At 45.3% G+C, this 12,121-nt stretch overlaps 1 protein-coding gene across 1 annotated transcript in view; it reads right to left on the reverse strand.

Annotated features, from left to right (window-relative positions):
• ISM1 (isthmin 1) overlaps positions 1-12,121 on the reverse strand; it is a gene marked incomplete at its 5' end in the record, with an annotated part of 54,369 nt that overhangs the window by 11,731 nt on the left and 30,517 nt on the right. The window contains one exon of the mRNA XM_006036791.3: positions 428-695. Within this exon, the coding sequence (XP_006036853.2) occupies positions 428-695 (268 nt within the window). The remainder of the gene's footprint in view (positions 1-427; positions 696-12,121) is intronic.

Raw genomic sequence — 12,121 nt, forward strand, 5'->3', positions numbered from 1 at the left:
TAACAGGTTTTATTTATGTATCAACAAACGTGACCACATTGTTGATCTCACTTATTTCTCCACCGGTTGTATTTTAGTTTCCAAACCACTGCACATGATTCTAAATTTATACTTACCCTTGCACCAAAAATAAATATGAAACCTTGTTTCCTCTGTTTAAAAAAAGTATGCTTTTGACTAAAAAAAGTTCCTCTTCTGGGATAACTGGTATGATTTGCAAGATTATAGACTTAGTACTGGAATGTGGCTACCACCATCTAGTTTGTGCATCTGCACAGATTTGTATTTAAGAGCTGATGAACAAAAGCCACATGCTGAAAAACTGTTTTGCTTGGCTTACTTTCAGCGATGCCTCATCATTCTCATTTCCCCCAAACTCATTTTACAATCCCAAGATGTCCATAAGAGGTCTGGAATGCAAACTCACCGTACTCTGTCTGCTCCTTGGATTCAAAAGTCCGGTGACCGGGTGCATGCCTATCCCACCCACTGAGAGGGTTTAGGAAGTTGCTATCTTCAGTGGTGCTGTCATACTTGTAGTCCTGATCACCACTACTCATGCGAGTCAAAGTTGAGGACCTCTGCCACCAGTTTCTCCAGTCAGGTGATGGGACTGACCAGCTGGGCTTGCTGCTCTCTTTGTGCAGGTCCTTCTCTGGTTCGGCATCAGTGGCGTCAACCACTTCTATGGTAACCTGTAGAGTTCAAAACACGTCAGGCTGATGATCATGCAAAATCCAACAGCAGATGATCTTCACTGGGGAAAGAGGGGGGGGGTGTGAAAGGGGAGATGCATTTGCCTAAGAGGGAAGGTTTCTATACAGCAGAGACAAATGACTGATGTTGGCCTTGTAATCCTGCAGGCTTAGCCTGTTGTAAACCATATGTGGATGATTACTGTGAATCTAGAGACATGCAGAAACTGAGCAATTCCTTCTGCTACCTCTGCTGATTCCAAGCTTGGTACAAAGGGCAGAAAAAGAGGCTTGGCCAAAATAGCAACCCAAACTCCCTCTTAAACCTTTGCAGTGGATCTTTCTGCCTTGCAGAGAAAAGGCTACAGAGAGTTATGAACAGGATGAAAGAAAATCATTGCTTCAAAAATTCACAGGGCCTGAATTTGAAACAAGAGCGTAAACATGCTAGATCACACAGGTAACCCTTTATTGATTTTTCCTGTTTTTTTTCTTTTCTTTTTGCCCAGTGGCTAATAACTACTCTAAGTACAAAGAAACGAGGAAACGTGTCATTCTCTTTGCTTGCTGAATGCCTGCACAAAAACTGGCAACAACCTTGTTTGCTCATAGCTACCTGACAGAGGATTTGTCCTTTGGTTCAATAACTAATGGCTCTTCTGTATTCCAGGAGGAACACAGTAATGCTTAGTCACTGGTGTGAGAAACCACAGTTCATGTGGCCACAAAGTCATGATTATCCTGACTTTACCCCTGGCCATCATGCCTGACTCACTCTTTCAAAACGTTATGATAAATAAAATATGTTTCATGGCACTATTTATCCACAGACCTCCAACCATTTAGTAAAAATGAATCAACTGTCTCATTTTTTTTTGAAGGACCCTACTCTGAAGGCCCTTTGAAGGAGCCTTTTTTATAATGCACAGAAAGGGAAGATGGCACACAAATAAGAGTCCTATGGGCTTCAGTTAGCTAGAGATAGAGCCAGAAGCCCAGATTCCAAGTTCCCTGCTCAGATCACACACATATGCATTCAGACAAGTAACTGTGTATTATAACGTATACTATTATGAAACATACACTTTTGCTACTTCTCAAAGCATAAACATAATGAATTATGAAATTCCTGGACATCAGGGCTAACTGTCAGGGATTGTTGGTGTATATGCTGCAAACACATGGTGTGAATGTAGATGCATCTGGGGCACAGTTATTGGCATACACTAGCTGCTCTGGGTTGCTCCCACCTAACAAGCTAGGTGAACCAAACAGCCACAAACGTGAACAAACAGCTGCTCCCCATCTCTATCATGTATCACATGTAGAGGAATGCAAAAATCTATGTATTTTAGAATTCATTTGATATAAAAAAATTTTTTTGAACAGCACTTTCATAAAATTGGGGCTTTGGAAAACAGAGAGAAATGCATTATGCTGAGGGACAAAAGTATTTTGGATAAAAGCTTTATGGTTTGATAAAACTATTGTTAATAAAATTCACAGTTTGCCTGGACACTCACATAGCCTCTATGGCAAAAGCAAGTCACGTACATCCTACATGGACTCTGCTACCTGTGATCTACAAAGGGAGGTGACACAGGAAGTGGAGTGGCTCCAGCTGAGGAGCTGCTGCAGCTCAGTAGTGCAGAACACAACAGTGCTGTTACAAGACAATGCACGTTTCCTTTTTTGCAGAAACAAGCCATGGCATTTACACACTGCTTTTCCTTTGACCACTGGCAGAACAACAGAGATGAAATGACTGAGAAGATCTTAGGAAGCTCCGCTGGGATTGTATGGCAAAAGCAATACAAGTATGCAATTGTGTCAGCAAATTAAGTCTCTGGGTAGGAGATAACAAACCCCCTGCTAGACAGTTCTGTCTTTCTGCTCTTGTTAAGGGGGGGGGGGGAAAGGGAAATCAAAAATGATTACTTCAACAGAAAGTTCACTGTAAGCTGCAAAACGAGAATTAAAATGGACTTCATATGTATGAAATTATTAGTGTCAATTCACAAGTTTAGGATTCTGTGGATCCAAACAAAATAGTTTTGTACAGCCGATAAGTGGCAGCAAACAGAGCACTCTGTAACACTTTAAAGGCATCATTAGTCATGGTTGGAGGGCCTTGTCATTGGTGAGCATCGATTCATTAAATAAAAAAACCCCAAGTCCATTAACTTTAAAACTAAACTAAAGGAAACAGAAAAAGAGCATATCCAAAAAGGAGCATTTCACAATCCATTTCTTTGCTGTTTTTTTGTTGTTTTATGGTTAATCAAGATGAATGTTGGACCTTGCAAGCAGGCATCATCTGAAGGTTCCCAAGTTTCTAATTAAAAATACGTAACTCAGCTCTCTAATTATGTAAGGCAGGTTTGAATCGGCTGCTCTTCTTGCTCTGTTTGTAATGTGTTTGCTATCAGACAGGCTGCTTATGGCTAACTTAAAACAATAAAAGGTGGGTGGCTCCATCTTGAAATAAGCAGCATTTCTTTCTTCCCCTTCTATGTCAACTTTGATCAATTGTGATTAATTTAGCTAATCATCTCAATGAAAATGGATTCAAAACACCCCTGGTTTTGCTGTCCACTAGTCCAGAACATGCCCTACTAATGCAAACTGCAAGGAGTTAACCTATCAGATAACTAAGGGGTTAGTATTAAAAATGTGTCATGTGCTGTTCACTTCACTTACCCTGGAGTCCACTCACTCATCTAAAAATACTTCTAAAATATCCTTCACCAGAGACTGCAGCTGCAAGTCTGCAAGTTCACACATATTTTTTAAAGTTTGTGTGTCCTGTAACTTGACAAAACAAAGTAAAATACTTAAAAACCCCAAGTTCCAACAAGAGAGGCAAAATCAGAGGCAATGAGAAAATAAAAAAGGGCTTGCCAAACCAGGATTTTCCTCTTACCAGCTGCTTCATGAGTTAACATCAGACTTTTTTTCTGTTCCTCTGCCACAGTATCCAATATTGCATGGGGGAGCAGTAGAGCAGTGGAATGGGTCAGACAGCAACACCCTTTACAGTACATAAGCGTGGGAAACCTTGACTAAAAACTGAAAGGGCAGGACAAGCAAAAAGTTCAAATGAAAGTCAAGGTACAGGTTCCAAATTCAGATCCCCCCAAGGCTGGTGGCAGATGAAGGGTTCTTGGAAGAGATTGGAGGCGGGAGGGGGTGTGAAATAGAATCAGAAGTAGAAAATAAATAGGTGGAGACATCCCTTTCACATGACTTCACTCTGATTCTTATAGGAAGGAAATGATTTTGCTTTACACTGAGTAACCCTGCCCAATTGGCAGGTCTGTATGCATTACTGAGCTGGCATGTGTCAAATCAGCAAAGAGCAACAAAAGGGCTTTTCTGTAAGGAGGAGGAAGTCTATGATCCTGAAGGAAATATGTCACCAGTTTTAAAAAGCACCTTATATTTTAGAGGCGCTCCAGTGAATTAGCTTACTCGAGTGCAATGGTGCATTTGGCTGAAGCTTTGACACCAAGGTAAAAGCAGCCACAGTACACTAATGGTAACAGCTGCTCTGGTTATTCTCTTAAACATCCTCTTGTTTTACCAGTACTAAACAAATGTGCAAACACAGCTTGAAAGGATGCAGTGGTTGAAAGTGGGCCAAAATTTTACAAGGCTAGTAGATCACAGAGACACCAATAAGAGCATCCTCCTGTCTTACTTGCAAAGGGGATACAGACATGCCAACAGCACTGAGTGGCAACTATTTCACACAGCTGTGTGGGGGACTGTAAAAAAAAAAGAATAAAAAAAAAAATTTGCAAAGATTTTATTTATTTATTTTTTTGAACTGGAATGACCTGCTTCTGGGTCTCTCTCATTGTACTACAGAAAGCCCAATATTTATTTAACACATGACAATAGGCTGGTAGTTGCATTAGTAGCTTTCCTATTGTTGGTTCAATTCCCTTGAGATTATATTCCCACCATGCCTTCTTTTCCAGAAATGCATATCATTATGGCATGCTGCAAAAATTACTTGTTACTTTGCTAACCTGAAAGGCAAATAGAATATCCTCTCTAACTGCTCAGTCTCATGTCTGTATAGTACTCATTTTGCAATTTAAAGAAGTCATCATTTTAAAGGTCTTATTGGTCTACATGTAGGTGTAAGTGCCATTTCTGGTCTTTCTAAAGCCCCGTCTCTAGTACTTCCCAAGTGCAAATCTGTTTTGCAACTCAATTCCATCAATATGAATATCAACACAGACTATCATACACAGAACTAGTTATCAGCAGGGCTACGGGTTTTCTATTTTCTGCAGAAAAAAGCAAAAAGCACGGATTTTCCCTTTTAATCGAGAAAAATGTCAATTTTCCCTTTTAACTGAGAAACGTGGATTTTCCACTTTTGCCAAGAGCTCTCTGCAGGCTGGCCAAGTTCCAGCCTGCAAAGGACTCGGGGGGGCAGGCAGGCAGAGTTCCAGCCTGCAGGGGGCGGGGGGAGCGGGAGGAGAGCAGTCAGGCAGGGGACAGTATGTGCATGTACAATGCTCACACATGCACATGGCCACCAGGCAGCCTGGAGAGCAGCTCCCACAGGTAAGCCTGGTGGGGGGGTGGGGAGGAGGGGATTGAGGGCCCTATGGGGAGGGAGGGAAGGACACAGTGAGTTGGGTAGTACTGGGACAGCTGCCAAGCTGGTGTGGGGCATGGCCTGGGGCTGAAATGTGTGGCCACAGGGTCCCAGCAGAGAGCAGGACAGGGCTGTGGGAGTTCGTTCGGGGGGCTGTGGGGAGAGGTGGGGGTGGCTTGGTGCCGCTGAGCTCACTTCTGGGGGGCAGGGGGGAACATGCCCCCCAGATCTGTGCACGGGGCAGGGGTGGGCTGCCTGCTGCAGGCTAGGAGCTCCCTGCCCTGCTGTCCTCCCCCTGGGGCCTCTGCGGCCCAGTGGGTAGAACCTGGCACGGCCGGGCAAAGTGAAGCCGGGAGGGGATGCTCCTTGCCACTACAAACCCCACACCACCCTGGTGAAGCACCCCCTGCCAGCCTAGCAGCAGCAGGGGCAACAGCGTGGAGTTGTGCTTCCCACTGCTGCTGGGTGGCCAGGGGGGCGCCTCGCCATGGTGGTGCAGAGCTCCCAGCAGTGGCAATGAGCTTCCCTACCTGGCCCTGCTCTGCTGGGTCCTGCCCGCTGGGCTGTAGAGGCCCTGGGGGGATGGGAGCAGGGCAGGGAGCCTGAGCCCGCAGCAGGCAGCGCCCCCACATTCCCTCCATGGGCTCCGCTCCTGCCATGACACCCGTGGGGGAGGGGAAGCTGGGCTCTGGGCTCCAGGCTGTGCTCTGCTGCAGCAGCTGCCACCTCCTCCAGGTGGCAGCCGGGGCTTGGGCACTGCTGGGGGGGGGCTGCAGACCCAGGTCCCTGGCCCCGTATCCCTGGCAGCTGGAGGGGCTGTGGATGGGGAGTCAGGGGTCTAGACCTGTGTCCTGGTGAGTGAAGGGGGAGCTCTGATTTTCTATGATAAAAAATCCAAAATCAAATACCAAAGAAAAACCAGGATCCCTGGTTATCGGGAATTGCTCTCAAAATTTTTTTTCCCACTGTACATGTAGATAAATAAAGCATTGGTTTAATGATGAAGTGTAAAGGGGCCATATTGCAAATCTCCTTGGTAAAAGAACTTGATGCCTCTGCTGGAAGTTACCTGGGTGAGGACTGAAAAAAGAACTGCAGTATGTGGCCTCCCATACAGAAGAGCCACAGGAATTCAGCCTTAGATACACGGAGCAATTTCAGCTAGGGTGCTCAAAAAACAGGAACTTAAACCTAGTCCTAAAAAAAAAATCCATATCTGGAGAAAATCTGTGCACTTATTTGGGTGCCTCAAATTGCTTTAGCAATAAAAGCTTAGTTTCTTTGGGCAGTTTTCACAGTGTCCTTTACTGCTTAAATAGGCCTCATGTAACATTTAAGCAGTCAAGTTCTAAAGAGCAACTCAGAGCTGACCCTACAATGCCAGAAAAGAAGCTCATGTCTCTAGCTTCACTAAGGATCTCCACTGTGATGTGGAGGTGTTTTCACTGTGAGGTGAAACAAAAGTTTCACAATTGTCTACAACACAGTGCTTGGGGCAGGTAGTGCACAGGATAGTGGGCAACGTCCATCTAGGCTCCATTGCAATGCAAATTATTGCTGGGAAGCACCTAATCCAAGTCCTCAGCCACATCATTGCTAGTAAGCAGAAACATCCATGCATTCTCCCTAACAGTAAATGCAGCTTGGCGGTACCCACATTCTACCCCATCTTGCCCCAGGCAGTGGAGAGCTAGGGTCTTGGTTCGTATACACTAAGAGAGTTTTAGCCTACATCTCTCCTGCTTCCCCAGAGTGTGAGTTAGCCACCATCAGCTGCAGAGACTAGGCTAAGTGAGGGCATTTTCAAAATTTCTGTTGGAACCAGGTCATTGGGTAGCCAAGGATGTAAAAGTAGTAGGGCCAGAAAGACAGCAAGCACCAGTCCTCGCAGAGAGGGCCAGAACCGAGGAGACTTCCCTCTCCCTCTCTCTTTTCAAGGTAAAATCCTCTTCACCAAGCTACAGAGGCAAACTCCCTTTTGCTGGCCCCATTTTATTTTCATAGCTTTTATGTTAGATAGTTATTGGTATGAAAACAGAAGCAACCTTGGCAGAGGGACTGAAAGTACAGAAACCCCAAACTTCTCTTTCCAAGGGAGTGCTGTAACCACCTAGTTACAGAGGTGAACTCTGTCCTCTTACAGATGTTCTTTTCGCTCTCATGCCTCTTGGACTCTTGATTGCCCAGTGCACCAGCTTCAAGAGGACAGGGCATCCAGACAGATTAGCCTGGTGATTAGGGCACTGTCAGGAAGTGGGAGACATGGGTTTGAATGCCTTTGGGCCAAGAAGAACCAAGGACCCCTGGTCTCTGACATTTTGGTGCTATTACCACTAGGCCAGACAGTGGTTGCCATCTGTGTACAAGAATTGATGGTGTGGGGGTTGGATGTTGAGGTTCATAATGACCTTCAGGCTGTTGTCAGGTAGGTGTCCCCTTTCTGAGTGGTCTGGGTCCCAAGATGACAGTAACCATCCTTCCTTTGCAGCCCTGGGTCAGATCCCTAGGTTTCAAGGGGGAGCAGGAGGGTCAGACAACTCAGTGATTAGCATTTCCTGTTGGATACATGCAAGCACTGTTTTGAGCATCCAGGAGATCTGAATAAGCCTTGAGAGGCACTTAGCTTCCTATTCAGTGAATGAGGCAACCAACCTAAGTCCTTAACCCCATTGTTTTGAATCACCTACCCTGGGCAAGGCTCCCCAGCCTGAAGTATTACAATACCTAAAAGGTCTATGAGACCAGCTTGGGTCTGGCACATTTTTAAAAATCTCAGTCATTGTGTACCGGGGGCCCTGAGGTTAACTGCTGGTTGCTGCTTAGTGTTTTCTGGGGGTAGAGAATTACATTTCCCTGTCCTTACATTGCAGTGTCACTGCCAGCACACCATGGCATGTATTGGCTAATATATAGGTGCCCAATCACATGGTGAAAAGGAGTTTGCAACAGCAGTGATTATTGTAAGGGGAAGCCAAGGAAACATCTCTTCCCCATTTATCCATTTACTGGCTCTGAACATTCAATAACTTCCTTGCCAGGGAATGTATTTCCTTCCTACTATACTCCCTCTGTGGTTTGCATTACTATTTGTTATATTTACATATATAAGGCACACCATTTACCTCAGTCTGCACTTTGAGGCCTTTGTACAGCTTTCCAACCTTCCCTCCTTTAGGAATTCATGAATACAGAACCGGAAAGCTGCTAGTCACAGAAGGCATGCATTTAACATGCGGTCAACGCACACATTTACTGCCTCAGTCTCTCAAGCATTAGAATTACTCTAATAGGTCCAAATATGTAAACTTCTGGAACGCTACAGTCCATCTGTGAAGTTACGGAGCATCAGCTTTGAGACATTGTGTTCTTTCCTAGCAACGTCTCTCTCTCACAAACACATTGCTGTCTTGGGCTAGTATAAGTCTGTAAATTTGTGGATAGATGGATATTCTGTGCCAGGATCTAAATTTAGTAGGAAAAAGTAGTTAGGATACTATATTGCTTCTATAAGCCTATATGGCTTAGGTAGATCAATGTTTCATTATGCTGCTTTGGTTTAAAAAATGACTGCTTATCCATGCCAATTTTACTTTGAGGCACAAAATTAAAAGCAAATAACTTCCTTCCTTCCCACCCCCCTTTCTAAGGCTTCATTATTCAGGTGCAAGAGACTTGTAGCAAGATTTTTCTTTTTAGTTTTAAAATGATGTGTAGCAGATTTTTTTTTTCCTGGAGAGAGGGACTTTCTATCTCGGGGCAGCCGGTATTAACATTAGCTCTGCTTTATACAGAAGACCAGATTTTGATGTGTTACACAGTTGAATGGTGGTCCATAGAATAGGTTGGGATTTGAACTAGTGTAAAAAAAACAGAACAAAAACAACAAAAAAACCCAAACCAAAACAAACAAACAAACAAAGTTTATAAACCTTTCCCCAAAATAACATTTCTAGTAATTGGCTACGGAGTAAAAAAGGATAATAAACCTGCCCTAAACCAAAAACAAGGAATCATTTTTAGAATGCATAAAGACCTGGAAAAGCAAAAGGTTAGGGCCGTGTCATAAGCAAACCATGGTCTATAGTTAGCTCTGAACAAATCAGTGGAATTTAGAAAGAAAGAAATTCAGGATAAATGGTGATTTGTACATCAAGTTATGCATTACCAGCATCATACCTACAGGCTGGGGAACTCCCTTCTTGTCAGAGCAGAGGCAGAAACGGATCTTGGAATCATTATTGATGCCAAAATGAACATGGGCCGGCAGTGTGGGGACGTGGTCAGGAAGGCGAACCACACCTTGTCATGCATCCACAGATGCGTCTCGAGCAGGTCCAAGGAGATGATCCTCCCCCTCTATGCGGCACTGGTCAGGCCGCAGTTGGAGTACTGCATCCAGTTCTGGGTGCCGCACTTCAGGAGGGATGTGGAAGCATTGAGAGGGTTCAGAGGAGGGCCACCCACATGATCAGGGGGCAGCAGGGCAGGCTCTACGAGGAGAGGCTGAGGGACCTGAACCTGTTCAGCCTCCACAAGAGAAGGCTGAGGGGGGATCTAGTGGCCTGTTACAAACTAGTCAGAGGGGACCAGCAGGCATTGGGGGAGTCCCTGTTCCCCCGAGCACTACCAAGAGTGACAAGAAATAACGGTCACAAGCTGGCAGAGGGTAGATTCAGACTAGACATCAGGAGGCGCTACTTCACAGTCAGGGCGGCTAGGATCTGGAACCAACTTCCAAGCGAAGTGGTGCTGGCTCCTACCCTGGGGGTCTTTAAGAGGAGGTTAGAGGAACACCTTGCTGGGGGCGTTTGACCCCAGTACTTTTTCCTGCCATGGCAGGGGGTCAGACTTGATGATCTGCTCAGGTCCCTTCCGACCCTACCAACTATGAAACTATTACACAACGTAGATGAATTATAAGAGGGATGAACTAAAACAGCAGCCTACCAAGGCAAAAAGTTAGAGGCAGCAAAGCAGTAAATTTGCAAACATGGACCATTTATTATTCACCAGCAATAAGTGATGTCTGTTAAAACTGACAGTGTTGTAGAACTTGCTGTCAGACAGCAGCAAACAGATGCTTTTTATTTGGGGGAGTCAGTTTGTACTTAGGTATTTAGATGCCCCTTTATTAGGCTGTATTTGTGTGCAAGTATTTGCTTAGGGGGTTTCAGCAGTAGTGCAAATTGTCATGGTGAAAAATGACAGGGCTAGTGATGAAAATGGAAAGGTTTTTGGTAGCTGAGTATCACAAGAGAAAGTCTGAAAGAAAAGCCAACAAAAACAGAATATGGACAAGTGCATAAGACTTCTAAAAACTGACTATTGCTTTTAGCTCATGTATTTATGGTTCAGTTGTAAATGTTTATATACCTAAATCAGTGTTCTCCAGCTCCTGAAACTTAACTTCTTCATGAGATTTTTTTCTTTGATAGTTCAGGAGTGGGGAAGAAGTGCTGCCAATGAGGGAGCATCATCTGTTGTTGTGGATGTGGATGTGGACAGGTCTCTATATAGTCACATCAAGCTGCTATTGCTCAGCTAGAGGGACACATCCAGAGGGGTGTTCACACCCCCTTTTTGGACCATGCTGTGGCAGAAGCAGCTGGAGACTTTTATTTTTTTAAATGTTCCTGTGACAGGTAAGCATTTCCTCCCCACTTCTCTCCTGTACTCAGTGGCACCTCCCCTCCTGTTCCCCTTTTCTCCGTCTCCTGCCGTCCCTGGTTGAGCTGGGGGCAAGAGCAGGTCCAAAACCATTCCTGCCCCACTCCAGCCAGGCTATGCAGGGAGCTACACTCAGGCAAGGGCAGTGGCAGTATTGGCAATGGGAGGGTTTCTCCTCCCTTCCTTGTCTCTCTGGGTGGTATTCCCTGCCAGTCTGGGAGCAAGCTCAGGAGCAGGGGGACAGCAGCAAGGCAGGAATAGCTTTGGGGCTCCTCCTGCTCCTGGATCAGCTGGGGACACCAGCAATGGTGGGAGGGGAATGGAAGGTAAAGGAACATACCACTGAGCAGGGAAGGGAAGGGAAGGGAAGGAAATAAGTATCAAGACCAGGGGAGGGGGCAGGGAGGCAGAATTCCACTGATTTGAGGACATATAAAAGAAATGGGAATCTCACAGAATGAGTTTGAGAGGTCAAGGCTATGACAATGGGGTAAGTAGGGAAGGCAACACAAAGTTCAGAAGAGGCTTGAGAACTTTTAAGAAGAGTATTTTGTCTCATGCAACACATTCTTTGAATCTATCATTCAACAATGCTGCAGATTTGAGGCATCCCTCAGAAAATGCCAACTCTTACTTTTTGCTCATTTAACTACAGAATAATACTAGAGCAATTCTTTTGTTGCAAAGAACTCACAAGCCTTTTTTGGGGCCAACTAGTGGTGGCACAAGGAGTCTTGCTGCTAGCTGTCCCTGGGGAACCAAATGTTCCCGCTTGTGTGGACACAGCATTTGGGTTTCTCTCATGAATTACATTTGAACACCCCACAGTGCTAACGTTGTATGGCACCCTACTGTGCTAGGGGTGCACCAATAGAGATTTTGTTGGCCAATACTGATATGCCTCCTTAGAAATTGGCTATCAGCTGATACTGATCCAGTTTCTGATAGACAGCCCTGCAGCTTGAAGAGCTGCATCCAAGTGGTAAGCCTAGTGTGGTGGAAGGAGAAGGGAGAGGGAAGCGGGGTCAGATCATGGGTGAGGGAGTGGGGCTGAGGCAGGAGCTGCCCAGCTGGGGTGGGGTGGAGCAGGGCATGGGACAGAGCTGAGGCTCATCCAGGGTCTGCGGGGGGAGGGGGGGAGGGG

This window comes from Alligator sinensis, unplaced genomic scaffold, assembly GCF_000455745.1.
Source record: "Alligator sinensis unplaced genomic scaffold, ASM45574v1 scaffold1174_1, whole genome shotgun sequence".
NCBI classification, from domain to species: Eukaryota; Metazoa; Chordata; order Crocodylia; family Alligatoridae; genus Alligator; species Alligator sinensis.